This window comes from Martes martes (genome assembly GCF_963455335.1).
Source record: "Martes martes genome assembly, chromosome: 16".
Classification (NCBI taxonomy): Eukaryota; Metazoa; Chordata; class Mammalia; order Carnivora; family Mustelidae; genus Martes; species Martes martes.
This window is the reverse complement of record NC_137904.1, coordinates 64749055-64776744: the sequence shown is the minus strand read 5'-3', so window position 1 is coordinate 64776744 and position 27690 is coordinate 64749055. Positions and strand designations below refer to the sequence as shown.

Here is a 27690-nt window from a genome sequence, read left to right as displayed (position 1 = left end):
CAAGCAGGCAGAGTGACAGGCAGGCAGAGAGAGAGAAGCAGGCTCCCCGCTGAGCTGGGAGCCCGATGCAGGACTCGATCCCAGGACTCTGCGATCATGACCTGAGCCGCTGAGCCACCCAGGCGTCCCTATGGAATGCATTATGAAGTGAAACATGCATATTTTAGTGGTGAATACACTGAAAACACAATCAAATGGAAACTGAACCCTAGAAAAACTGCCCTTACACGTTGTCGTTCCCTCCCAAGGCCCTCCCCGGGGGCAAAACCCACCCAAAGTGTAAACAGGGATGCCACATGATGCCCCAGGTGTTGGTAATGTTCTTTGTAAGCATCTAGATTCAAAACATGTTGTGTACAATTATGTCCTCAACTGCCCTGTGAAAATGACTGCAGAAATATCTTCCAGACGGAGAACTCACAACTTTGATGACGGACCATATAGGCAAATACTGAATCTGGAAAAAAGCATCCATTTCAGGCTCCGTAACATCTGTCTGCCGGAGTCAGAGGCGGAGTGGCTGCCCTTTGCTGGAAAACCACCCCATTAAAGCGAGTGCTAGCGGACAGGGGAGGCGGTCCTCCTGCTGCGAATCGGCAGGTGGAGGAGGTCCCAGCCAGGAGGGGGTGGAGGGACACCTGGTGCTCATCCGGTTCACTCCCAGCACACATCGGAGGGGCTTGCTTCCGCCGGGGCCCAGCCTCTTCAGGGACTGTCCTCGCTGTGCTGAGCTACTGGAGGCCCTCGGCCAACTGAGGCATTGGATGAGGCTGAGCAGAGTTTCGGCACAGGATGATCAGCGGACACGTCAGCCAGGCAGGGGCCGACCAGTCAGTGGTAGGTAATGGGGTGGCCTCATGGAAGCAGGCCGGCAGGTGCCTGGCAAGTTCTCTACCCTGGCCTGGGGGCCCAGGGCTCTCTGAGCAGAGGCTCAGCTGGGTCCTGGGCTGGCAGTATTTCCACCCTTGTCTGAAAACCCTTGATAACCCATACTAGACACGGACACCTTGCGGAGTAGCCCGTCCCCTGTGGAGACCCTCCTTGGCTCACAGGGACACGCAGGGCATTCTGAGATTCTGCGAAGCGTTTCTCTCTGTGGCCTGTGTTAACACACTGGATGTGATTTTCCTCTCACAAATAGGAAACTGGGCCTTAATAGGGAACACACGTAATGCCTACGCCCTTCGTCCCCGGCTCAAACTCCAGTCTGTGTGCCAAGGGGGAGGACGTGCCTCCCCCCCCCCCCAACCCGGGGAGGCAGTCAGCAAGGAGCCTGGCACTCATTTTGAGCCACTTCTCCCATCATCTGCTCCAAGACAGGTCAGCTATCAACGGGCTGTGCTGGCTTCCTAGGGCTGCCAGAAACGGTTCCAAGGAACACCCGAGTCCTCACCATCTGGGGGCCCTGGGGGGGCCCTCCCAGGCCTCTTTCGGCGCCCGGGGGTGACTGCAGTTACCAGCACACGGCGCCAATTTCAGCCTTCCCATCAAGTGGCCATTTCCCCGTCTTCTCCCTTTTCTTCTCCACTAAGGATGACACTCGCCATGGGTTTAAGGCCCACCCTCGATCCGGGGTGATCTCATCTTGGGACCCTTACTCACATCTGCAAAGCTTCTCTAAGTAGGGTTATAGGTTCTGGGCAGGCATGTCTCTGGGGGTCACCAGTCAACCCATTCCAGGGGGGTACAGCTTTGAGCTTCTGGGGTTAAGACAGAGTGGCTGTGGCAAGGGGCCCCCTCACCAGCCCGCCCAGCTGGCTACTGTCACAGAAGGACCTGCGGTGAGATAGGACCTCAGGAGGCCTCGGACCAAAGGAAGGGCTCAGACTCTCATTCCCCCGAGTGCCCACTTTGGTGACCACAGGAGCCTGTGTGCAGCCGGGACAAGGCTCTCCAGCAGTAGGGTTCTTTCCAAGTCCGTGGACTGCGGTGAAGTGTCCCAGGTCTGTGAGTCTGTGATTAGTCCTGGCCCCCGTCCCAAACCACGGGCCCCCAGCCCGAGATTCCCCCACATACGGGAATTGAGTTATTCGACTCTGCCAGCACGGGGTTTATGGGGGAAATTCAGACCCCAGGGCCCCAGGGCAGAAAGGTCGTCACCTTGTAGGGTGAGTCAGCAGACCAAAGGTGCAGGTGGGAGGAGAGGACAGTAGGAAGGGCGGGAAGGGATGCCGCCTGGACTGTGGGTGTCCAGGTGCAAGGGGAAAATAGGACAGGGGACTGTGAGGGAGAGACCAGAGGACTAAGTAGAGGCTCATAGGGCCACCACTCTGGTCTCTGTGGCCACTCATGTTGGAGTAGGACCACAGTCCAGCTGCTCTAGGCTCAAAAGTCCAGACTTTGTCCCTCGAGGGGATGGTCTGTGGGTCCTGGGAGAGGGAGCTGTGTGTCCCGGGAGGCTGTGTGTCCTGGGAGGGGTCCTGTGTGTCCTGGGGGGGGGGGCTGTGTGTCCAGGGGGGCTTGTGAGTCCTGTGTCCCAGGATGGGGGTCTGTGTGTCCTGGGAGGGGGACTGTGTGTCCTGTGGGGTCTGTGTGTCCCGGGAGGGAGGGCTGTGTGTCCTGTGTGACCGGGCGGGGGGGCTGTGTCCTGTGTCCCAGAAGGGGGGGTCTGTGTGTCCTGGGGGGGGCTGTGTCCTGTGTCCCAGAAGGGGGGTCTGTGTGTCCTGTGTGTCCTGGGGGCGGGGGCTGTGTCCTGTGGAGGTTTGTATGGGGGGGGTCTACACTGGGGTCTACACTTCTACATACTTCCACTTCCTCACTTCCAACCATTTTTCTGTTTTTGTGTACATTTTACTTAAAAAACCCTACCATGTCTTGTTACTGTTTTAAATACTCATCTTTTCAATCAACTAAAAATAAGAAAAAGTCTCTCTCATTTCCATGATTCCTGGGCGGGGGTGGGGCGCGGCTGCCTCTGAATCGCCCCCGGCCCGGTGTCCGGGTGGCTTGCCCTCCAGTCTCTTCTGACCCGGTAGGTGCTTCTCCGTCCCAGACCCGCCCAGCCCGCTGCCTTCATGCCCCGCCCCTCTACTCCAAGCCCGCCTCCCTCCGCAGGGCCCCGCCCCCGCGGGCCCCGCCCCCGCGCACGTGACGTTCTCGGCGCTCCCGGCCGGGCCCAGGTGGATGCGCTCGGCGATCCGCGGCTCCCTGGCTGCGCGCGCACGCACGTCCGCCCCTCGCTTCCGGCGCGGCGGCCTCGGCAGGACAGTCTGGACCCCAGTGTCCGGCCTCCCCGAGGGCATGCGGCGCTGAGGAGCAGCAGACTCTTCGCGGCGGCACCATGAACCTCCTGCCGTGTAACCCCCATGGCAACGGGCTGCTCTATGCCGGCTTCAACCAGGACCACGGTGAGGGAGCCCCTGCGCGCGCCCGGGCCTCCCTCCGGCCTCTTCCGGAGACCCCGCCCGGGCCGGCCCTGCCCCGGACGCCCCCCGACCCGACCCGACCCCTCCCCGGAAGCCCCCCCACCAGGCCCGGCCCCTCCTCCGGGCGCTCCCGGGCCCGGCCCCGACCCGGAAGCCCCCCGACCCGGCCCCTCCCCCGAAGCCTCCAGACCCGGCTCAGTCCCTCCATAGACGCCCCCCGACCCGGCCCGGTTCCCCCGGGACGCCCCTCAACCCCACCCGGTTCCTCCCCGGACGCCCGCGACCCGACCCGGCCCCTCCCCCGAAACCCCGGACCCGGCCCGGTTCCTCCATAGACGCCCCCCGACCGTGCCCTTGCCTTGACACTGCCCGACCCGGCCCGCCCCCCCCCGCCGGACGCCCCACTGCCCGGCCCCTCCGCACCCCACCCGGTCTCCTCCCCTCAAGGCGGCCCTTGACCGTGCCGCCCCCAGTTTCGTCCTGGCCTCGCGCCCCGGCCCTCCCGGCGCCGCTCCCGCTCGGGCGGGGGGATGTGGGCCGAGGTCGGGGCGGGTCCCTCGCCTCGGACTTTCTGGAGCTCCCGGGCGACGGCCGCCCCCACTCGGTCCGCCTCCTCCGCGGGCTCTCGCCGGGTGCGCGACGTGGGGCTCCCCACGGCCTAGCTCGGGGGCCGCTGCTTCTCCGGCGCTCGCCGAGGGCCTCCGGCGGCGTCGGAAACCCCGAGTCTGTCTCCCGCTGCGCACGCAGACGCCGCGGGCGGGGGGCCAGCGGGGTGCGGGCCTCGCCGGTGAGGAGGGGCCCCTGAACTCCCCTCGCGTTTTTCCCTCTTGTGTCCGGACCTCGAAGGACTTGGCTGGGGGAAGCGCGTTTTGTTTTCACTCTCGGAATCCAGCCGAGGCCCCTGGATGCGGGAGCGGAGGGGGCGGGAGGCCCGGGGCGCAGGGCGGCCTCTCCCCGGCAGGGTTACCGGCTTCCCGCGGGGGAAGGGGTGGCCGCTGCGGCTCAGGGACAGACCTGCAGAGCTTTCACATGGCCGCTTTGGAAGTTTCGTTTTTGGAGAGAATCCCGGTGGTGCTGTAGGGTCCGCCTTGTGGAAACGGTTTTAAACGGACGGGGGTAGGGGGGTGCCTGGCTGTGTTTGGCCTGCGTTAACTTTGTGCTGTGCTCGGAGGGATCGGTCCAGCCTGCCCACAGGTGCTGACTGTGGTGTCACAGGAGAGCTGGGGAGAGCAAGGTGGCAGGTGGAAAGAGGCGAGCGGGTTAGGCTTAGGAGGGCCACGTCGTTGGAGGAGGGCAAGTTTCCTTCCGGTCTTTGAGGTCATGGAAGGGCTCTCGGAGGAGGTGGCGGTTAGCCCTGGGGAAGATTTGGGACAGGTGTGGGTGCTGAGCCACAGAAGGTGATTTGGGTTGGGCGGGACTGCAGGGATTGTGGGAGAACATGTTATGAGTGAGGTATGAGTCTGAGGCCAGATGTTGGACATTGGGCAATTACGTAGCTGAACACTTTGGGGTTTGATTACTAGAGGAGGGCCAGTAGGTGTTTTATTTATTTATTTATTTATTTGACAGAGAGAGAGAGAGAGAGAGAGAGATCCCAAATAGGCAGAGAGGCAGGCGGAGAGAGAGAAGGAGAGAAGCAGGCTCCCCGCGGAGCAGAGAGCCCGATGCGGGGTTCGATCCCAGGACCCTGAGATCAGGACCCGAGCTGAAGGCAGAGGCTTAACCCACTGAGCCAGCCAGGCACCTGCCAGTAGGTTTTTTAATGGGTTTGATAATAATTGAGAGCTCTTTAAGGAATTAACAGTGATAGAACAACTCCTTAAAAAATATGTTTTCAGCATATTTCAGCCTTCGGCTCAGGTCATGGTCCTGGGGTCGAACCCCATGTCGGGCTTCCTGCTTGGTGGGAAGTCTCCTTCTGTCCCCCACTCTCCATGAATAAATAAACAAAATCTTTAAGTATATGTGCTGCCGAAGCGAGCACTAAACAAAATCTTTAAAAAACTAATATGTTTTCAGTGGAAAGAGATGGCTAGCCAGTAGTAAGGGAGGGAAGAGGTAACCATAAAAACTGGTGATACTTTCTGTGTCTAGAAAAGCAAACAGTTTAGTGTCTTGAAGTCATTCAATGCAAGAAAATCATTCTTATGATACCTGCCTTGCTGCTTGAGTGAGGAATCTTTGAATTAAGCTTCAGTATAGTATTCTAGGCTCAAAATAATGCTGATTATTTAAGAAACCAATGAAGATTATAATATGTTTATAAAGGCTTTATCAAAGATATTTTTAAAAGATTTTATTTATTTATTTGACAGAGAGATCACAAGTAGGCAGAGAGAGGGGAAGGGAAGCAGGCTCCCCGCTGAGCAGAGAGCCTGATGTGGGGCTGGATCCCAGGACGCTGGGATCATGACGCGAGCTGAAGGCGGAGGCTTTAACCCACTGAGCCACCCAGGCTCCCTCAAAGGTTGTTTTTGAAATAGAGCTGTGTGGGGCACCTCTGTAGCTCAGTCAGTTGGGCATGCGACTCTTGGTTTCGGCTTGAGTGGTGATCTCGTGGTCATGAGATCCAGCAGAGCCTGCTTGGGATCCTCTCCCTCTCTCAAGAAATAAAATACAGCTGTGGTTCTTAAAAGACGACATTTCAATTGTCTGAAAAATACCCTTCTGTAAGTCCAGCTCGTTTCATTTTAACAAATTGGGGGTGGGTGCCTGGGTGTCTCAGTGGGTTAACCTCTGCCTTTGGCTTAGATCATGGTCTCGGGGTCTTGGGATCGAGCCCCGCATCAGGCTCTCTGCTCTCCCCACCCCGCCTGCCTCTCTGCCTATTTGTGATCTCTCTCTGTCAAATATTTAAAAAAAAGTAAAGTTAGTGGTTTTGTCTTTTTTTGTTTGTTTTTGTTTTTTTTTTAAGATTTTATTCTTCCATTTGAGACATAGAGAGCACAAGCCCTGGTGGGGGGTGGGGTGCAGAGGGAGAAGCAGACTCCCCACTGAGCAGGGAGCCCGACATGGGGCTGGATTCCAGGACCCCAGGATCATGACCCCAGTCAAAGGTAGACATTTAACTGACTGAGCCACCAAGTTAGTTTTTGAAGGAAAAAAATATGCCTTCATACTTTAGCTTCTGGTTACCCTTAGGTTAATTCCCTATAAATTTATGCTGGATAGTTGAATTTATTACATTTTGGTTTTAGTTATACTGATTTTTTGAAAAGATTTTATTTATTTATTTGACAGATCACAAGTAGGCAGAGAGGCAGTCAGAGAAGAGGGAAGCAGGCTCCCCGCTGGCTCGATCCCAGGACCCTGAGATCATGACCTGAGCTGAAGGCAGAGGCTTAACCCACTGAGCCACCCAGGCGCCCAGTTATTTATTTTTTTTTAAGATTTTATTTATTTATTTGGCAGACAGAGATCACAAGTAGGCAGAGAGGAGAGGCAGGCAGGGGGGCGGGGAAGCAGGCTGCCTGCTGAGCAGAGAGCCCGATGTGGGGTTTGATCCCAGGACCCTGAGATCATGACCTGAGCTGAAGGCAGAGGCTTAATTAACCCACTGAGCCACCCAGGCGACCCTAGTCATAATTTTAAATGTTCAAACTTATATCTTCTAAAAATAATTGGCACGATGGTTTTTGAGACTCTTGAGTGTTGAGATATACATTTCTATAATTTTTCTTTCTATTCCCTTGGGAAACTCACATTTTTGTGTATATATCCTTTATACACTTGCTTATTCTGCCTGGACCGAGACCTGAGGCCATAGACTGCTGTCCTTGGCTCACTTCCCTGTAGCTGTGGGACAGGGGCGGGGGTGGGAGGTGGTGGTAGTATTTGCATATGGGCCGATTGTGAGTAATCTGTACACACACACCTCAGAGATACTGCAGGTTTGGTTCCAGACCACTGCGCTAGAGACTGTCAAAATAAACTGAGTCAAATGAATATTTTTATTTCTCAGCGCATGTAAAAATTATGTTTACACTGGGGCGCCTGGGTGGCTCAGTGGGTTAAAGCCTCTGCCTTCAGCCCAGGTCATGATCTCAGGGCCCTGGGATCGAGCCCTGCATCGGGTGCTCTGCTCAGCGGGGAGCCTGCTTACCCCCCTCCCTCTGCCTGCCTCTCTGCCTACTTGTGATCTCTCTGTCAAATAAATAAATAAAATCTTTAAAAAAAAAAAAAAGTCTCTTATGGTTTGTCTCTCTCCCGATCCCATCTTGTTTCATTTTTTCCCTCCCTTCCCCCCATGACGCCTCTGCCCTGCCTCTCAAATTCCTCGTATCAGGGAGATCATATGATAATTGTCTTTCTATGATTGACTTATTTCGCTCAGCACAGTACTGTCTAGTTCCATCCACATCGTTGCAGACCGATGCCTAGACTTCTTAAGAGAATGGTTGCCGACCTTTGTGTTTATAATACCTTTCCTTCTTCTTAGTGAAGGCTGCTGTACTTCCAGAAAAGTGTGCGGGCCCCAGAAGAGTGTTCAGCGTGATGAGTTTTCCAGCCTGAACATACCTGGCCGTCCTGTGCTCCTTCCAGTCACTGTTCTGTCCAGCCTTACCAGTGGTGTAGTTTCGTTTTGCCTGTCTCTGTACTTTACTTTGTTCCTGGTTTTTTTATTCAACATCACGTTTGTGAGACATTTTCCATATTGCTGAGTATTGTAGATTATTCTCCGTGACGCATGGCGGTTTTTTGTGTGACTGTGTCACGTTTAATTCAGTCTGCCGTTGGGGGGCATTTGGGTGGGTTCCCAGTTTTTGGCTGTTAGGCTGTGGTAGGGCTGCTGTGAACATTCTGATGCACACCTTTGCAAACCTCTGTTGTTGTTTCTGTAAGGCACGTGCGCCCCGGAGTAGAGCCCCCGCTGTGCTAGATCCCGCAGACAGTGCGCCGGGGTGGGGGCACGGGTTTGGCAGCCACCAGCAGGGTCAGAGTCCCCATGCCTCCAGACCTGCTTCATACTTGGCATTTCCCGCCATTTTGGCTGTTCCAGTGGATGTTAATTGGACTGTTAACAACCTGGTGTGTGACCGTGACTGGGGCTTCAAGGTTAGGCTTGTTCACAGGTGGGAGGAGGTCATGGAAGACCTCAGGCCCGTTTCTGGAAGGCCATGCTGCAGCAGCCCTTTCCTCCCCTGCCCTGGTCTGCTGTGTCCACACTTGCTGGGATGGGTCACTCGCAGCTGTCTTGGACTTTCTTGTTCTGTCAATGCCGCTCCAGGTCTGGGTGTCTGACACACAGCACTCGAGACATGTGTTTGGGAGTGGGGACGCCAGTGGCGAGTGTTAGCAAGAGGCAGGTATGGAGAGAAGTGTGCGGTGGCAGAATGGCTTGTGGAGGTAGCTGGTGAAGCCCTCTCGGGGAATTAAGCGTTCGGGCAGGGCTGGCCTTCAGCCAGGAGGAAGCTGGAGTGACTCCAAGGGCTCGTTTTCACATTAGGTGACTGAGAACGTTGTGCCAGGTTGTGCACGTCATTGAGTGGCAGCCCTGAGGAGGGGAGCTGGGGTGTGAGCAGGCGGCGCCCGGGTGCTCGGGGCATCTGCAGGAGCTCTTGGGAAAGGCAGTTTTCTCCTTGTTTTTGCTGTTTCGGGCCCTGGCGCCCTCAGTTGAGGTCCCACTGCGGCGATTAATGTCTCTGTCTCTCTCTCACGCTTTAGGATGCTTTGCATGTGGGATGGAAAACGGATTCCGAGTCTATAACACCGATCCGCTAAAAGAAAAAGAGAAACAAGGTAAGAGTAGTTGACATTTCCTAGTTCCTCCCTTTTTCCAGACTTCAGAGAATCTGCATTTTATCCCACCGCTGGTGGAGACAGGGTGCTGGTTTCAAGAAGTAAATAGGTTCATGGCCCTGTGCCGGCCTAGACGGGGTGCAGGGGTGATCCAGTGGATGTGGCCCGGCTCTGATTTTTCCGGGGGATGTGGACTTTGAAGCATCCTGCATCTTGGCCGTGTTCTCAGTTCTCGCTGGCTGCCGCGGGAGAGCTCGGGGTAGTTGGTGCGAGCCGTTCTCTCCCTGCTGAATGTGAAGCTGTAGAGTACTCAAGTGATGGGCGTAAGTCGGTATGTGGGACTCTTGACTCTTGATAAATGACCACTTAGAAAATACTGTCTGTAGGGGCGCCTGGGTGGCTCAGTGGGTTAAGCCTCTGCCTTCGGCTCGGGTCATGATCTCAGAGTCCTGGGATCGAGCCCTGCATCGGGCTCCCTGCTCAGTGGGGAGCCTGCTAACCTCCCCCCCCCCCACCTGCCTCTCTGCCTACTTGTGATCTTTGTCTGTCAAATAAATAAAATCTTTAAAAAAAAAAATACTGTCTGTAGCAGTAAGTTGTAGTTGCTTCTGTTTACGTATTTCAGTGTTTTAAGTTACATTTTCGGGGAATACGAGTTTTTAGAAGCTTCTCAAGTGGAATCAGGACTTCTCTTGGTAATACTAAAATAATGGTGATCCTTTTGGCATTTGACAGGAAAAATTGGTAAATGTTACAGGTAGAATTTTTTCAATTTATTTTTACCCCAAGGTATTTTTCTTACACTTTTGGTGTTTCCTGCTCTCTCTGCTTGCTGGGAGAATAAAGCACTGCCGGCAGACCAGCCAGTCTCAGACGAGGCATAGAAAACGGGGACACCCTTTGCCTGCTGCTGTCGTGCTTTTGGTCTTTATTCAGGGCACAGGTTCTGTTTTCCGATGCTGGGACTGTTCCTTGTCTGTACGTCTCAGCACTCCACCCAGCAGCCCCCTTCCATGGCAACAACTAGTGACCCAGCGTCAGGGGCTTTCCTAAATCTTTTTGACAGCGGAACCCCTTTGTCAGAGGCAGTGTTTGCGCGGCAGCCCGGGGGTTGAGAGCAGTAACTGGTGCTTTACGTGTAGGGGTTGACTTCGCAAATCGAGGTGTGTAACGTGGGTTTATTAGAGGCACACAGAGTAGCTGGTAGTTAAGCGCTCAAGTTCTCGGCCCACATTGTTGGGGAGGGATCTGACTCTGCCCCCTTGCCAGGCCGCTCTGTGACCTTGGGCAAGTGCCTCCCCTTCTCTTGGCCTCACTTTCTTTGTGTAAAAGAAAGGTGATAACTGTCTACCTCCTAAGATTATCGTGAAGATCGGTGAATTAGAATGCCGAAAACACCTAGGTTAGAGCTGGGCCCGAGTACTGAGTGCTGCGTTAGCTTGTGCCTTCCTAACCTGTCAGCCCAGCAGCCGTGTGCTCTCAGTGGGCCACTGAGCACTGTGGGCTGTGATAGGAGTCTGACTTTTATAGCAGGCTGACTTTTACTTATTTTTTTGGTTGCTTAGTGAATTAAGACAACTCTGCTTTATATGGATAAATAGTGGCAAAATACTTTGAAACAGTTGGACTTGCAAATACTTTTTATTTAAATTGGCCTAAATGGGGCGCCTGGGTGGCTCAGTGGGTTAAGGCCTCTGCCTTTGGCTCGGGTCATGATCCCAGAGTCCTGGGATCGAGCCCCGCATGGGGCTCTCTGCTCAGCGGGGAGCCTGCTTCCCCTCCTCTCTCTGCCTGCCTCTCTGCCTGCTTGTGATCTCTGTCTGTCAAATAAATAAATAAAAATCTTTTAAAAAAAAATTGGCCTAGAAATTTAGGAGTTACTTTGAAGTTGAATCATTAGCAATATGTTGACAGCTATTTCCTAATTAATGAAATGTTTATAACAAACTGAGGATTTCTTCTAAAAATATGTTAGGGGTGCCTGGGTGGCTCAGTCAGTTGAGTGTCTGCCTTCAGCTCAGGTCATGATCCTGGGGTCCTGCGATGGAGTCCTGCATCGGGCTCCCTGCTCGGCGGGGAGTCTGCTTCTCCCTCTCCCTGTCCCACTCCCTCCTTGCTTGCGTGTGCACTCTCTCTCTCTCTCTCACACACACTCTGTCTCTCATAAATAAATAAACTAAGAAAATATACGTTGGAGAAGAGACATTTAAAAGTCTAAGTTCCAGAAGGGTTTGTCGTTCTCGCGCCGAGGGCAAGTACTGTTTCCTCTTGCTGCTCAGCTGAACGGTGTCTGGGGAAGTCTGTCCCTAAGCTTAGCTTGGAGTGAGTTTGAAAAGGGTCATGGCGGGGCAGCGTTGTGCTTCTTGATGGTGTATTTTAAGCAGTCCGCCCCTGCGCGCTTGTAGGTTGGTCTGCTTTTACATTTCTGGCAGCTTAAAATGTGCCAGAAGACAGACTGGATCTGGTTCCTATTTTATCTTGCGGTTTGCTTTCCTAAATGAGGAGGAAGGAAGTGTGCCTCTCTGCTTGCTGGGTCACCCCCAGATCCAGGCTGTCAGCCCTGTTATGTCCCGTGTGGCTGTGGCACTGAGTAGGTGGGACTGGACGTGAGCTGCCTCTCGCGGGGGCACCCACCGCCGGCAGGGACTGGGAGCCGCTGGAGGCGGCTTTCTCCCGACTCCCTCCCAGGCTGAGGGTCCTGTATCTTAATTACACCTCAGGTGGGTTTGCAGCTCTCCTCTGCTCCAGGAAAGCCGTGGGGCCCCGGGGAAGACTGTCTGGAATGGCGGCCTGTCTGGGTTCACGGTGATGCTGTGGGGTCCAAGTGTAGGACTCAGATTCACATCTGTGCATATGCTAGGAAGAAGGTTCAGGAACGATACATTTGGATAAAGTAGGATACCCAGTGATTATAGAAACCCAAGAAATACTCATAAGTTCATTTCACTTTTTTAAAAAATTTCACTTTTCATTTAAAAGTACAGCTCTCCGTGGTGCAGAGGTGGTTAGAACTCGTTTAGCTCAGTGAGCTGGCACAGCCTGCAAGGTGGGCAGAGGGGTTCAGAGGCATTTTCCTGTCTTCGCGTCACCCGTGTTTCCCTCCACATGACCAGTGCTCACACGTGTGACGCTGGCAGCCAAATGTGGGGAAGCAGAGAGGACGCAGAGACCGAGGAGGAGCGGCACACGACTGAGGCGGGGTGCTGGTGAAGGCAGCCTGTTCCCGAGCCCACGGGGCGGTGGCTGGGAGCCTCCGGTGTCCGGCGCTGCGCTGGGGCTAGGGACACAGTCCTGCATAAGACGGGCTTCTGGAAATAAGAGGTAACCTGTCGTGCACAGTGCCTGACATTACCCCGTCCAGCAACATGCCTGTCGTGATGGTGTGTTGGGGGCCTTTGTCCTCATTCTGTCTAATGGACCGCATGCTCATGTGCTCACCCCAGCATGTCCGGGACGAGGGGACTGGAGAGAAGCGGGAAGCGTGTGGGGGGGGGGGGAGGGAGTGGATTGTCAGGGCGGGGGGGGGGGTGGTGTCACGTGGTAGCTTGTAGCTTTGGCTTGGCTGTGGAGAAGCAGACTGTTCCGTGGCCGTTTCATGACCTCGGTGGTACAGTTGAAGTTGGTAGAATCTTTTTGTCGGGTAATTTGGCAAAATGTGTTCATTTTATACAGACGAGTACTGTTTGATTCATTAATTATGCCTAAAGGGTTTTATCTGAAAGAAAACACTGGAGGAAAGACCCCCAGATGTTTACATAAACAACATTGCTCTTGACCCTGAACAACCAGGAACTGGGAGCGATCACACTAACCCACTCTTCCCACCCTGCGGCTAAAAATCCACGTGTGGCTTTTTTTTTTTTTTTTTAAGATTTTATTCATTTATTTGAGAGAGAGAATGAGTGAGAGAGAGCACAAGCAGGGGAGGGGCAGAGAGAGGAGGAGAGGGAGAAGCAGGCTCCCCGTGGAGCAGGGAGCCCGACCTGGGGCTCCATCGCAGGACCGCGGGATCATGACCCGAGCTGAAGTCAGACGCTTCACCCGCTGAGCCACCCAGGTGCCCCCATGTATGGCTTTTGACTCCACAACAACTTGACTGCTAATAGCGTGGTGTTGCCTGGAGCTTTATTGATAAGAGTTAACACGTTTTGTATGTGATGTGTATCACATCCTGTCTTCATACAAGTAAGCTCAAGAAAATAAAATACTGTTGAGAAAATCTTTAAGAGAAAATACATTTACGGTACCAGACAGTATTTATTGAAAAAAAGTCTGCATAAAAGTGGACCCATGTGGTTCAATCCTGTGTCGCTCAAGGGTCAAGGGATAGTCAGTCCTTTCTGGTGTTTCTCTGAGGCCCTGGATTTTGCATTTCCCGCGGAGCCAGCTGATGAACTTTGGAACTCTCTGGAAGGGCTGTGACGGGTCTCCTGTTAACTTCTAACTTGCAGAGGTTTTGCTTCCTCACTTGCCCTTTGCTGTGCCCTTCCTGGGCGGCGAGCTCCGGTCGCTGCTGACCAGGGTGCAGAGCTAGTGCGAACAGGGTGCACACTGGTCCTGCTCTGCAGCCGAAACCATTCAGAGTGGGGTTTGCTTCTCTGAGCCCCAAACTTCTCACCAGGCTCCCATGGCCTTCCTCAGTGAGCAGTTTGTCCTCCTCTTGTCATGGAGGACGTCTGGAAATCTGCGGAGGTTTTCCTCTTAAGTTAATTCACCAGCATCTTTGAGCATTTCAAGCCAGTGGAAGAGGTGTTTAAGGATTTTTTAAAAAATTTATTTGATAGAAGGACAGCGAGAGAGGGAACATGAGCAGGGGGAGTGGGAGAGGGAGAAACAGGCTTCCCGCCGAGCAAAGAGCCTTATGTGGGGCTCGATCCCAGGACCCTGAGATCATGACCTGAGGCGAAGGCAGACGCTTAACGAGTGAGCCACCCACATTTAGCATGCTTTCTTAGAGCTTAGAGATTTTGGCTACCCCTTAAAATATGACTTTAGGTATTTCATACATTTGGTACGTTGGCTTTGTAGGGTGCTGGGTGTTCAGCATTTATACCCGAAAACACAGCTCGTGAGGACGGGCTGCTGAGGGAGGTCCAAAGCGCTCTCCCAGCCAGCCAGCCAGCCGTCTCATTGCTGACGGCGGTCACTTAGAGATTGCGGATTAAAGTCCAATGCCGGGTGTTACGTTTCCCCCTTTTTCTATATTTAAATGGCAAAATATACATACTAATTTTTTTTCAATTTCATTTCAGAATTTCTGGAAGGCGGAGTTGGCCACATTGAGATGTTATTTCGCTGCAACTATTTAGCTTTAGTCGGTGGTGGGAAAAAGCCGAAGTACCCCCCCAACAAAGGTAAAGTGATGGTGGGCTTAATGGTCCTGCCTCCCATGCTGTGACATGTGGGACTTTCTAGAGCATCTTGGTGTTTGCGGCTCCATTTGCTCTTCCCTGGTGGCCCTGTGGGGTACGAAGGACCCGTCACCAACAAGAGGCATCCAGAGAGAAAGTCTTGTCTCTGGTGTCCACAGGAGAAAAAGTGTGCAGCAAGGGTCACCTGTTCCCATCGACGTAAAGCATGTGCTTTTCAATTACTGTTGGCTAAATGGGGGCCGTGCCATGCCTCTGGACCCTGTTTTGTTCTGAGTACCCACCTGTGGGTTGGTATCATAAATGTTATGTGTTCATTTTAAAGCGAGGGTTAGGAAGGGTATTTTTCCTACCGAGAGCCATGGACTCGCAGAAACATCGATTTCGCTGTCACGTAGAACAGAAAACCACGTCAGCTCTGGGTTTAAGAGTATTGTTCTTGGTGTGAGTGTTTAAGTCTCTGGGTGATCGGAGAGATTGTGGTGTAAAAGGCCTGGCTTTTAAAGTAAGGGAGAAACAAACTTTACTAACCACGGCCTGTACTGCATACTGTAAAGCCAGGCGTGTGCTGGGGGGAAAGAAAGCAGGGTGTGACACCAGGAGAGGGGCAGGTGGATGGCGGAGGTGGGTGAGGACAGACCCAGGGGGTCTTGCATACTGGCTGAGGGTGTGGTCAGGAGAACAGTCCTGTTCTGGCTTAGGAATGTTCTAGTTTGGAGGCAGTGTGTGAGACTGGAAATGGCAGAGTGGGAGCCCTTATTCCCAGGGAGGGATAGGGAGAGAGAAGTAAGTGGGGCTGTCCGAGTCAAGTGCTGGTGAGCCTGCAGCCCTGGAGGACCGTGAGGCTGGAACCCACTGGTGATGGGTTCCTGAGTGGGGATGAAGGGAGGGCGTGGATAGCTCTCTTTCTAGATTGGGCAGGAAGGGAAGGTTCCAGGAGGTGCCTTTGGGTTAAGGATGAGCTAGAGGTCTGCATGAGACCGTGTGGCAGGGGGCGGTCAGGTGAGCATGCAAAGGTGTAGAGTCCTGGATGACCTTGGTAGGCCCCGGGGCCCTGGCTTGCAGCTCTGAGAGGAGTCGGCGGACAGCGTGAATGGGCTTGGGGAGTGAACTGCCCGCGCTGGTGCGCAGGGACCCCTCCAGCTTGTCACGACCAGGGCTAAAGGGCAGAAGGCCTGGGTTGCTGTCTGGCACGTTGCCAGCAGAGCCTGTGGCTTGGGAGTTCAGAAAGAGGCCGTCCAGAAGCGACATAGAGGCCACCGTGCTCGGAGTGCCGGGATGGGGATGCCCGGGAGGCTCGGTTGGTTAGGCGTCTGGTGCTTGATCTCAGAGTCGTGGGTTTGAGCCTCACGCTGGGCTCTATGCTGCGTGTGGAGCCTACTTAGAATTGCTCTCCCCTGCTGCCTGGGGGCGGGCACCAGTCCTGCCGCCGGGGTCCGTCTTTGCCGTGACGCGTGTTAGTGATCACTGACGAGGAAAGAGAGTCGGGAGCCCGGCCCTTCCAGTGGCACCGTGGTTTTTCAGTAACGTCAAAATTACTACTTGAATTTACTCTATTTTAATAGTTACAAATTAAGACACGGCGTTGAAATGTGAAGAAGTTGTGTCTTCGGTTTGTGGAGGACAGTAGAAGGAGACCAGAGGAGACTGGTCGTCCCCGCGCGACGGGCAGGTTCCGGCCGAGCCCACAGAGCTGTTCAGGCAGAGCTCCGAGACCTCCTCTTACGTAGGAGCTTAGAGGACGGCGGGAGGAGAATTCCAGAATTACCAAATCTACCTTTTGCTATCAGGAACTGTAGTAAAAGGCAGACATGCCAAATCCTGGGTGTGTATGTAGACTTTGCAGCACACCAGGATGGTGGCTCGCAGCCCGTGGAGACCACGGGGAGCTGAAGGTCACCTGGGTCCATGGCTTTTTCTCACTGTCCGTGGCATTGTGTCGGGTCACCTTCCTTTCGTGAGTGAGAATTTGAGCTGCTGGTTCTGGGGCTCTGTCATGCTACTTCCAGAAATTTCTGAAAATCGAGTTTACTCAGATTTGTGACACTGTTGACCTGGCTCCTCTTGGGATTCTCTCCGGACGGGCCCGTTTAAGTTTGTTCTGAACGGCAGACTCTGTGGTGTTGGGTTGCAGAAGCTTACTTTCAAGCTGCTTCACAGGGTCGAGGGTACGTGTCCTCTGCCGGGCGGGTTATTGTCTCAGTGAGGGGACCATGGACTGAGGTCCCGCCCCACGTACTGACAAGCTGGCGCTCCCGGGCACTTTGAGGGGAGCCCGCTTTGGGAATGAAGAGATTTATCGAAGATGGCATTTAAAGGGGTGACGATAGAAGTCTGCTCCGTTTTTGAATGGTTATAAATTTTAATCTCTTCAATAGTAAATAATTCCATAAAAGTTTGTTAGTTCTCGTAGGTGTTGTTATCTCTTGATTTGAAATGGAGGTCACTGAGTCCATTGTGGCAAAACTTACCCCAGAACCCCGCCTCCAGGACTCGTGGTGGTCACGGTGTCAGGACCTTTGGGGGAGACACTGATCACCTTCTACCCTGGGGCCCCTGGCCATGGCCTGCCGGGGAAGCTTACGTTCCGTGACCTCACGGCCCCTTAGACAGCGTTGTAAGAGAAAGGTGCAGAAGGTAGAGCACGTCTGATACCCCAGTCCCCACACCTGTCCCCCAGCTCAGTGCGGCCGTCCTCGTCCTCAGGCTGTCTAAGTGTTCTCAGCCCTTGGGGTGCGGTGACTGCTGCTTCGTGTGCTGGCAGCGCGCGCGGCTCGTGGGGCGGACGAGCAGGAGCGGTCAGGCTGGGGCTGAGAGAAGTCCCCAGCCCTGGCTTTCACTCATTAACACGGAAGCCTCTCTTTTTTTTTTACCTGATCCAGGTGTCTCTCTAGAACTCCGGGAGGAGCTGTGGTCAGGCCTGCTTTTGGCTCAGGCAGGTGGAACCGAGGAAAGAGGGGTGGGGAGAAGTTCGCCCCAAATCTAGGCGAGGTTGGCAGAGAGGAGGAGTGCGCGTGGGGCGGCGGGGAGACCGGGCCGGGGTGCTGGACGGGAAGAGCCGGGCGGGGGGCGGGGCGCGGGGGGTGCTCGGCTCTCGGAGACAGCCTGGCGAGCGGTGGGCCGCCCAGGTCCCTCGGGTCTGAGACCGGGCAGTGGGAGAGCAGCACCTCCCGCCGGTCAGAGACCCGTGAGGTCAGGACACTTCTGCAAGGGCCCGCTGCCTGTGTACTGCGGTGCCCGTAAGATTTCTCTGAAATTGCAGTGATGATCTGGGATGACCTGAAAAAGAAGACTGTCATTGAAATAGAGTTTTCCACGGAAGTCAAGGCAGTGAAACTGCGGCGAGATCGGTAGGTCTGCTGTCTTTGTTTTCAAAGGGGAATAGTTGACTTCTCTGAAGACGGCGGAAATATTGTCATATTGACGGAAGAAACGTGTTTGGGAAAATCACGTCTTCTAATGTGGTGATTGTAGTTTACGACCCAAAGGTCATGGCATTCTCTGTATTGCTGCAAAGAAGGTGTGCGTTTTACGGGCTTCCCCGGATCGCTTAGAAGCGGCTTGGCGGTGCCTGGACGCAGCCCCTGGTGGTCCTGAGTCCCTCAGAGGATGGTCCCTGTCCAGCAGGTTCCCACTGAGGACACGAGGCTGGAGCCTTCCTGCTCCCAGTCCGGCTTTGCCACGCGCCGCCTCAGTAACTGTTACCAGTTGGGAGATAAAGGAGGACCCGGAGCCTCCTTATTAACGAGACGGTGGCATTGCTGTCACCTGTTGGAAGTAGCAGGCTCCTCTTAGCCGTTGCCATTATGGTGTTTAGGAGAACATAGAAGTTTTTACTGTTAAGTTCAGCGAGATAGAGTTTCATTCATTTGGATTTTAATTTGCTGTTATTTACGTCATATACTCCGATGTGGGAGGGGCAGAGATGTTGAACAAGGTGAATGGGAATAGGGGGCTGTCATACCTGCATTCTTGGGTAGGTTTGTGACTTCCAGTAATGTTGATGGTTAGGGCCCCTAATAATGCAAACCTGGAGCCAAGTCCAAGGACCTTCCAGTTCCTAGCATTTCTAAATTATCCGGATTTATCTAAAAGCGTATAAAGAAATACTTTCTGCTCTACGTACTCTACTTGGTTCTTACTCTAGATGAAATATTTAATGAAAATGTCCCTAACCCTTAGGAAGGTCCATTAGTCCACCTGTACCCAGGTGCTCAGGGGAGGGGCCGTTTGTCCGTCAGTGCCGGCCACTCCCCCGGGGGCTCGTAGGTGACCAACCTCCAGAGACCTCGCCTGCTCAGGGCTCTGATTCAAGAATGATCCTTCTGTCTGTGCTCTTTGGACCATTTCTAAGTTTCAAATGATAACAAAAATCACAAAATGCTTGAGTTTCACTTTTGGGAATAGGAATTCTGATTTTTTTTTTCTTTTCAGAATTGTGGTTGTTTTGGACTCAATGATTAAGGTGTTTACATTCACACACAACCCCCATCAGTTGCATGTCTTTGAAACCTGCTATAACCCTAAAGGTAAGAAATGCAGAGGAGTTATGATGGAAGTTGGCTCTTTCATGTTCTGTCCAGGCGGGGACCTGTGCCGGGTGCCCTCTCCTGCGGCAGGTCTCTCTGAGTGGCCCTGCGTGGTGGGACGGGTCCTGAGGCTCGCCGGGGGCACTCTGACGGGGACAGGCTTCTTTTTCTTCCTCCTGTGCCCTTTTCCCTTGGTGCCCGCCGCCGCCTTCCGGGTGAGCTCTCCAGGCCATGTTCTCACACCAGCACCTGGCCCGCCAGGCTGAGACCTCCTCTCCCACCACTGTCGGGGGGCAGAGTGAGGGGAGTCTCGGCCCCCATCATTGTCAGCCAGTCATTGCCAAGAGGTCGGGAGCTCCTTGGGCGACCTTGGAATTGTGTGTTTTCACTGAGTTCTGAGGGGTTTCCTTCCCTTTTTCTTCCGGAGCAAGGATTGCATGTGACTTTGTTCCTCATTGTAGCACCTTAATTTCTTTTTAAAATTTTTAGTGTTTCCCTTCTAGCTTTATTGAGCTAGAATATCCATACAACTCACTCATTTTGACTATATTGTTGGGAATATTTGGTCATTTTGAACCGCTGTGTCATTGCCACTGCAGTGGAGAAGAGTTCCAGGCGGCCCCTCCCCCACCTTCAGGTTTTGCCTTCTTGGTTGTGTTCGGGTCTTTCTCTCCGCTTCCTAGACCTCGGGTTCTTCCAGGTGTGCTGTGTGTGTTCTTCCTCTCGCCTTTGCTGCCAAGTGACATTGCACGGTGTGGGTCTGCCAGATCGTTTGTCTCCTCCAGCGTTCGGACTGTGGTGAACAGAAGTTGGTGTGAATGTTTGCAGACATGTCTTCGCCTAGAGGAATTGTTTTATTTCTCTCGGGTGAATACTGGAGATGGTGTTGTGACGCTGTGTCCACGTTGATAAAATACTCACAGATGTTGTCTAGAGAGGCGGGGTCCTCTTCCACCCCCACCAGTGATCCAGTGATCCAGGAGAGCTGGGTGGCAGCAGCCCGTGCCCCAGCACTCGGTACTGTCCCTCCTTTGAACGTGGGGCGTTGCCGTGACCTTGACGGAGGGAATAGTATGTCTCTGGGGTTTCGTTTGCATTTCTCTGAGGACTGGCAGTGTTAAGCCCTTTGTCATGTGCTTTTTGCCATTCAGACATCTTTTATGAGGTGTCTTCACATCTTTTCCTCTTTTAACATTGTTTATCTTCTCACTGAGTTGTAAGAATTCTTTGTATATTCTAGATAAGGGTCTTTGTCACTTTTGCAGATATTTTCAGTTTGTGGTTTTTTTTTTTGCAAAATGAAGATTTTCTTTATGTGTTCTTCTAGAAGCTTTAGATCTTAAGTTAGGTCTTTATTTTATTTTATTTTTAAAGATTTTATTTATTTATTTGACAGATCACAAGTAGGCAGAGAGGCAGGCAGAGGGAGAGGAGAAGCAGGCTCCCTGCTGAGCAGAGAGCCCGATGCGGGGCTCGATCCCAGGACCCTGGGATCATGACCCGAGCCGAAGGCAGAGGCTTTAACCCACTGAGCCACCCAGGCGCCCCTTAAGTTAGGTCTTTAATCTATTTTTTTGCATATGGTGTGAGACAAAGGCCCAGATTTGTATTTTTCTTTATGAATATCCAGTTTCTAGTACCTTTTGTTATGAAGACTCTTTTTTTCTGCCTTGAATTATCTTGGTACCTTTTTTTTTTTTAAATCAAGTAAGTGTAAGATTTTTCTGGATTCTGTTCTATTCCAGTAATTTATCCTTATGTCAATATTAGAATTGGTATCTAGAGCTTTGAAATAATTCTTAAAATCTTAAAACTCAGTAGTATAAGTTCTCCGATGTTGTTCGTATCTTACGAAAAAATTTTTGGCTATTCTAGGACCTTGCCTTTCCTTATAACGTCTAGTGTCAGTCGGCTGGTTCAGAAAGCCTGCAGACAGCTTGACTGTGACCACAGTGACCTGCGGGCAGAGTCGATTCTAGCCGTGACCACAGTAGGTCAGATCAGATCAGCTCTCCGTCCGTCAGAAATTTGGTTTTCTTCTACATTGTGTTACGGTGTCTTATACAGCACTGTTTAATTTATTCCTAAGTATTTTGGGATTTTATGTAATTGTTAATGGAGTTTTTATACTTCACAATTTTGTATTCTCAGCGGCTAGTACCACGGAAGAAGGATATTTGACAAAGTTTATTTAAGAACAAGTTCAGCAGATGGTTCCGGTTATGAGGCAGTCTCGCAGGAGTTAGCTTTGTTTGGCCCTCTAATACCTAAGGAAAACATTTTGTGATTCTGATATAAATGAAAACCCTTCAGGGTGCCTGGCTGGCTCAGTTAAGCATCCGACTCCTGGTTTCAGCTCAGGTCATGATCTCAGGGTCATGGGCTCGAGCCCCACCTTGGGCTCTGGGCTCAGCGGGGGGTCGCTTGAGAATCTCACTTTCCCTCTACCCTGCCCCTCCACCTGCCCACCCTGCGCACGCTCTCTCTCTCTCACTCTAAGATAAATAAAATATTTTTTTAAAAAAATGAAAACACATAAGTCTTACATATTTTTTTTCCTCGTGAGCTAGAAGACAGAATGGGTTTTGTTTGGGTTAGACGGAGGCTCGTAGACAGTCGTGAATGCTTGATGGGTTCTCTCCATCTCCGATCAGGCCTCTGCGTCCTGTGCCCCAACAGTAACAACTCCCTTCTGGCCTTCCCGGGCACGCACACGGGCCATGTGCAGCTCGTGGACCTGGCCAGCACCGAGAAGCCGCCGGTGGACATTCCAGCCCACGAGGGCGTCCTGAGCTGCGTTGCTCTCAACCTGCAGGGAACAAGAATTGCAACCGCATCCGAGAAAGTAAGTGCGCGTCCCTCCCCTGCGAGCTGCACGCCTGCCCCAGCAGCCCTGTCCTCCCAAGGACCTAGAGTGTGGCCCTGTGGGAAGCCGGCCCTTCCCTGCGGCTTCTGACTCCTTCCGGGTTCTGGGCCACCTTCTCTTGGAATCAAGTCGTAGTTGACATAGACCATTGAAAAGTCATTTTACTTGAGGAAGCCTCATACTTTTGACAGCAGAATCACTGTTCCTTTTTCTAACTGGCCACGGGAATTACCATGAAGATGTCATTTCTCTAGACCGAGAACAAGAGCCCTCCAGGGACAGGCCTGCCCGGGCTGTGGGTTCCCTCAGGCGTCTGCCGGGGCGGGGGAGGTAGGGGTCGGTGGAGGGCTGGCACCCAGGCCTCTGGCTCCTATCCAGGGCTGTGGGGCTGAAGAGCCACCAGCTTATTCTCGGGTACAGCGGAGGGAAAAGTGGAGTTTTAGATGAGGAGGGTGAGTTGGGAAGGGGCTGTATGGGCTAATGGGTTTGTGAGTATAATATTCATTTCAAAAAACTAAAAGGTTGTGAATGATAATAAAACACTTCACTGTTTTTCAAAGGGGACCCTTATAAGAATATTTGATACTTCATCAGGGCATTTAATCCAGGAGCTACGGAGAGGATCTCAAGCAGCCAATATTTATTGGTAAGAAAGCACCCCCCCCCCCGCCCCCGTCTGCCTTGAGAGGCGGCGGCTTTGGGTTGATGGCATTGAAATGCCGCCTGTTGGACTGAGGGAGAATCAGGGCCCCTGCCTGCTCTTAGGGAGTTGGTGTCAGCTTGTTTTATTAGGAAGAACGTTAAATCGTTATCGTGGGAATATGGACGGAAGTTAAAGAGAATGTAATTAACTATCAAGGACCCTGCCTCCGTGTTCGCCAGTACTTGGCAGCGTTATTTCTTCGCCACTGTTCCTCCAGCTCATTTTTCTGTGGTATTCTAAGACACACACCAGAGATCCTGTTAGCTCATCTGTAATCACTCGGGGTCTGCAGCCCCGCCGGGGGGGACCCCTTGCTGGGGTGGGCTTTCATGCTTTGCGTCTGTGGCCTTTGCGAGGGCTGGGCGGCATTTGGGTCTGTACGATAAACACGTAATTAACATGCACTTCGTGACTGTGCCCGTGGAGCCCTGGGGGGGCTCTCCTCTGTCTGCCCTCAGGGCCTCTCCAGCCAGGGTGGGGGCCTGCCCGGCCCCGGTGATGCCCACCTCCAGAGGGCAGCTTGCACCTCCAGGGGCCAGGGGCATCACCTGAGTGGTATGGAGGGGTGGCCGCTCCCCGTTGTGGACCCTCTGGTTCCGTGGAGAGCGCCGTGGGCTGCTTAATGGAGGGAGGTGGTGCTTACGGTTGCTGTGTGGAATCCAAGAAGACCGAGGCTCGAGGCGCCGGCTCCCGTGGCAGCGTGGCACTACGGTTGGGGGGTTTCTCTGCGTCCGCGGGAGACCGGAGCGTCCTCTGATTTCCCTGCAGCATTAACTTCAACCCGGACGCTTCCCTCATCTGCGTGTCCAGTGACCACGGCACTGTGCACATCTTTGCTGCCGAAGATCCAAAAAGGAACAAACAGTCCAGGTAGGTTTCCCACAGTTAAGAGGACAAGCCCCTCCTTCAGGCACATTGGGTGGGAAGTGCAGTCGCTCATCTGTGTGACAGGGCACAGGTGTGACGTCCACAAGCCGTGACACGTGGTACAGCGTAGTGCCGTGGACAGATTTTTCTCTTCCTTAGGATTTTTTCTCTAGCTTTCTTGTAAGAATACGGCATGTAAGAACGTACAGAAGGTGTGAACTGACCATTTTTTATTGGTCAACAGTAGGCCCTGAGTTAACTTTTTGGGGCGTCAGTAGTTAGACACAGGGTTTCAGCTGCAGGGTTGGTGTCCCTCACCTGTGCCTTGTTGGGGGTCCGCAGTATCTAATGTGGAAATGGACGTCATTTTTACCTCCTTTCCCAGAGTCCGATTAGGGTTCAGTCACCTTCCCTGGGATTTAGGACTCGCACCTCAACCCTGTTGCCTGTCCTCACGTGTGCCATGCTGAGCAAATTAATTTAGTCACAGTAGAAACCTGTGCCCCTTCTGGTACTGGTGCTTTCTGGGATTACCATAAAGCCATTTGTAAGCACTTTGTTTTTTTTTTTTTTTTCACGTGAGAAGTAAAATTAAAAGGAAAACTAGAATTTAAAGTATCTGGGCTCAGGCCATATGAGAGGGCCATTTTTTTCACCTTTATTATGGAGACGTAACAGCCTTTTCTCTCCCCCCTTGCCCTCCTAGTCTGGCCTCAGCCAGTTTCCTTCCAAAGTACTTCAGTTCCAAGTGGAGTTTTTCCAAGTTTCAGGTTCCCTCAGGCTCTCCGTGCATCTGTGCCTTTGGAACAGAGCCAAATGCCGTCATTGGTAAGTGGTCCTTGTGCTGGCCGCCCCATGCTCACTCTCCTGGGGGTGCAGCCGTGTGGGGTGACAGCAGCCCCCTGCCTGCCCTCCGGGATTTCCTAGGAAGTTTTGGGGGGGGGCAGGTCATGTGGTGTTTGAACTGATGACCAGATACCTCCATACCTAAGTCGAACGCGGGCACCGCCCCAGAACAGTCAGGGTTCCTGGCCACGCGTGTGCTCAGTCAGGAGTGGGGGGGTCCCTTGTTCCCCACATTCACTCTGGGTTACTGCCCAGAGCAAGGCCATTTAGAGTTGAGCTCAGTGAGGGCTGCTTGTGGTTAACGTTGAGGGCAGAAGCTGCGTGAGTAAAACGGTCTCCTTCTGTCTCAGCGATTTGTGCGGACGGCAGCTACTACAAATTCCTCTTCAACCCCAAGGGGGAGTGCATCCGGGACGTCTACGCGCAGTTTCTAGAAATGACCGATGACAAGCTGTGACTCCGCTGGGAGTGCAACCAGCACCCACGGCCGGCCGCTCCGGAGCACTGAGTGTGCCCTTCAGACCCTGGGGCTGGTGCCGGGGCCCTTGGGCCTCATGGGTCAGCGGCCAGAGGACTGCCCCGGGCCCTTGGTCCTGAAGCCATTCTGTGGTTGTCTCTTCTCCTGAGCAGGGCTTCCCGTTTCCAGTATTAAAGAACGAATCATCATCAAGGCAGTGTAGACACTCAGTGGCTCTGAGCTGCCCGGGCCCGACTGCTGGCCCGCGACCTGTAGTTGAGCTGTGACGCTAGCTTCCGTGCTTCCGCCGCGCCCTCCCGCCTGCGCCCCCCGTGCGCTTGGGGGCTCCGTGCACACGTAGGGACTGGGTTGACAAAAGGATGGACAAATGGAAATTGGTTTTGGCAACAGGTTCCATCATTTTTACCGAGTCTGTGATGGGGAAATGAACAAACGTGTCCATGTGAGTTCTTACATTACCACCAGATTTTAAAATAGAACAATAATACCAGCAGCTTGCCTTAGAAAAGGAGAAAGGAATTCCTTCTCTCCTCTCAAGACGAAGCGAGGAGAGCCAGCCGCGTTAGCACAGGGTGGGCGTCTCCCCGCAAGCCGGCGTCCTGGTCTTGTCCGTGCCCGCCGTGAGCCTGTGGCGCGGCCGTCCCCGTCTGTGTGTCGGAGCCGTCGGCATTGAGGCCCAGGCTGGGCGCCCGCGGTGAGCGGAGTGCTTCGTGGGCCCCGCGGCCTCCCGAGTTTCCCCGTTGTGTGCAGGGAGCAGAGGAACAGCGTAGACCGTCAGGATCAGTCCCCGAGAAAAGTGTCACTTAATTTAGAGGATGTGGAGGGAAAGGCCGGGCGTCGCGGCAGCGCGGGCCCGACGTCTGTGGGCAGGAGCGGGAGGCCCAGCCCGGCGCGGCCCCGCGGTCGGTCCGGGTAGTTTCCGCTGGCGCTCTGAGAAGGAGAGGCACGGTCGTGTTTCCTAACACCTGGTGACTAAAACAGGTTATGGGCTCTATATTGTTAGTACTCCCAGAGGTATGTATTTAATTTTCTTAAATTCCCTCTAAAGAAACCCAGTTGTACGGTTTTGATTTCAGGTTGCAAACATTGAAAGTCTGCGGCGGCAGCGCCGCGTCCTGCCGGTTCTCTTACTGTCGCGTGATCCGCTAACTCTGTGTGTGGGTTTCACTGTACAGCATGCATGTACTTCTGTGTGTATTTAATCATGAAGTTTAATTTTGCACTTATTTGTAATGTTTCTTTTAAATAAAAGTGACTAATTTTGTTGTACTCTGTATCCGTCAGGGAAAAGAATTGTATGTTATAGAACCAAACCCTAGTTTTCCAATCTGCTGACCTCCCGGCGTCAGCATTCCCGCCTGTGCACGGGGGGAGGCGGTGAAAAGCGTCGTGTTCGGTGGCACCGTGTTCGGTCTGGGGGGCACGCTGTGCCCGCTGTCGTCGTGGCACACGGGACTCCCTCGGGGGCAGGCACCTGGTCCATGTTGGGGTGAGCCTTCGGACACGTCGGCCCCAACCGTGCGTAGAGGCTCAGAGGGTCCTTCACATTCGTACCGTTACTAGGTCGCATTTCCCCCAGTAGAGTCCCTCGGGCGTGTCCAGCTGTGCAAGAAACCAGGAAGCACGTTGTGTGAGAAACCACAGCCGTTACCCTGTGCGTGGAGACGGCTGCAGAGTGGGGGCGGGGGGGGTGGACAACAGAGAGGTGCCATCTGGAACACCTGGAATGTTCTAGCACGTCCTAGAGAGTCCAGTGTGAGAGCATGGTCCTGGCTCCGCCACCCCGGGCATGACCTTGCGTCCTTCACAAAGTTGGGACGTCCCGGGCCACCTGCGAGGAGCCCCGGTGTATGCCCTGCAAGTTTTCGCTCGGGATGGTGAAGGCCCCACTTGTCCTCTGGCCCCACAGAGCGAGTCCAGGGCCTGGAAGGTTGAGGCGGTCAGACACCATGCGCCCACCCAGGCCCGTGCTTGTGACCTTGAGTCACCCCTCTAGGGAGGTGTGGGGAGGAGCAGTGTCCCCAGCACGGGGCCGCTGTCCGGTGAACCTTCTGAAGGCTCATGTAGAGCCAACACTGTTCTCCAAACCGATAACCGTCGATTCGAAGCTCTGTGTGGAGAGAGGGGTTGCCGGAAGCCGGGGCCGCCGCCTCCCGTCTCCTCGCGCGGCTGAGTCCTGCTGGCCCCGAGCATGGGCATCAGAGGGACACAGACAAGTTCTCCCTCGCGGGTCCCCCACCTGGGGGCTGGGCTGGGCAGCAGGTGTCGGTGTCAACATTCAGTCACTGCCTGGGCGGTGCCGCTCACTAGGCCGTCCTTTCGGTCCCTCGCAGACGGGGGTCTTCCTCCGGCCCTTCGTGCCTTTCCTTCCTTCCACGCCACGGAGGCAGGCACAGTCGCCGGAGCACCCTGCAGCCTCGTCACCCTCCAGGTTGGGCTGTCCCGCTAGTCACGGTCCTCAGAAGCCCTTGGCCCCGCTCGGCCTGCGGGTGGCGGCGGAGTACCAGGAGCCCGCCGCCCGCTCTGCCGCCGGACGCCACCGGCCCTCTGCCTTTCCCGGGACACACGTCTTTACCAAACTTGTAGATGCCAGAGATGGTTTCGTGAGATGGGCCCCTGACCGCCCTTCGTTCTTCCTGTAACAGGCATCGGAGTGACGACACCACTTTGGGAACTTGGACCGGAATTTTGATCCTCGAAATGGATCAGAGGATGCTTACAGTCGAAGTTCACAAAGTTGTAAAGCAGGAAAGAACAGATGGAGAACCCAGTTGGAGTGAAACTGCCCCGAGCTGCTACCTCGGGAGAAGGCCACTCCCGAAAGCCTCTGCCTCTGGGATGCGGCAGCTCATTTTCAGCAGCCGCTCCTCAGCTAGAAAGCTCGTGGACGGGTCGGGCCATACTTCCGTTGCCCAAAGGTGCTAATTT

The 27690-nt window shown here is 53.8% G+C and overlaps 1 protein-coding gene across 1 annotated transcript; it reads left to right on the top strand.

Annotated features, from left to right (window-relative positions):
• The first annotated feature begins 3151 nt into the window (after positions 1–3151).
• On the top strand, positions 3152–26038 carry WDR45B (WD repeat domain 45B). The gene is made up of 10 exons (XM_080825749.1): positions 3152–3347; positions 9030–9104; positions 14357–14458; positions 17736–17823; positions 18908–19002; positions 21657–21847; positions 22429–22514; positions 23340–23441; positions 24145–24266; positions 24635–26038. The coding sequence occupies exons 1-10, from the start codon at positions 3281–3283 to the stop codon at positions 24739–24741; spliced, it is 1035 nt and encodes a 344-aa protein (XP_080681875.1). The 5' UTR covers positions 3152–3280; the 3' UTR covers positions 24742–26038.
• The last annotated feature ends 1652 nt before the right edge of the window (positions 26039–27690 follow it).

Bases quoted from the DNA above. Each gene is read 5' to 3' on its own strand.
- WDR45B (XM_080825749.1), top strand. From the start codon at position 3,281: ATGAACCTCCTGCCGTGTAACCCCCATGGCAACGGGCTGCTCTATGCC. The intron at 17,824-18,907 runs GTAGGTCTGCTG...TTTTCTTTTCAG, and splicing joins GTGAAACTGCGGCGAGATCG to AATTGTGGTTGTTTTGGACT. The intron at 21,848-22,428 runs GTAAGTGCGCGT...TGTTTTTCAAAG, and splicing joins TTGCAACCGCATCCGAGAAA to GGGACCCTTATAAGAATATT.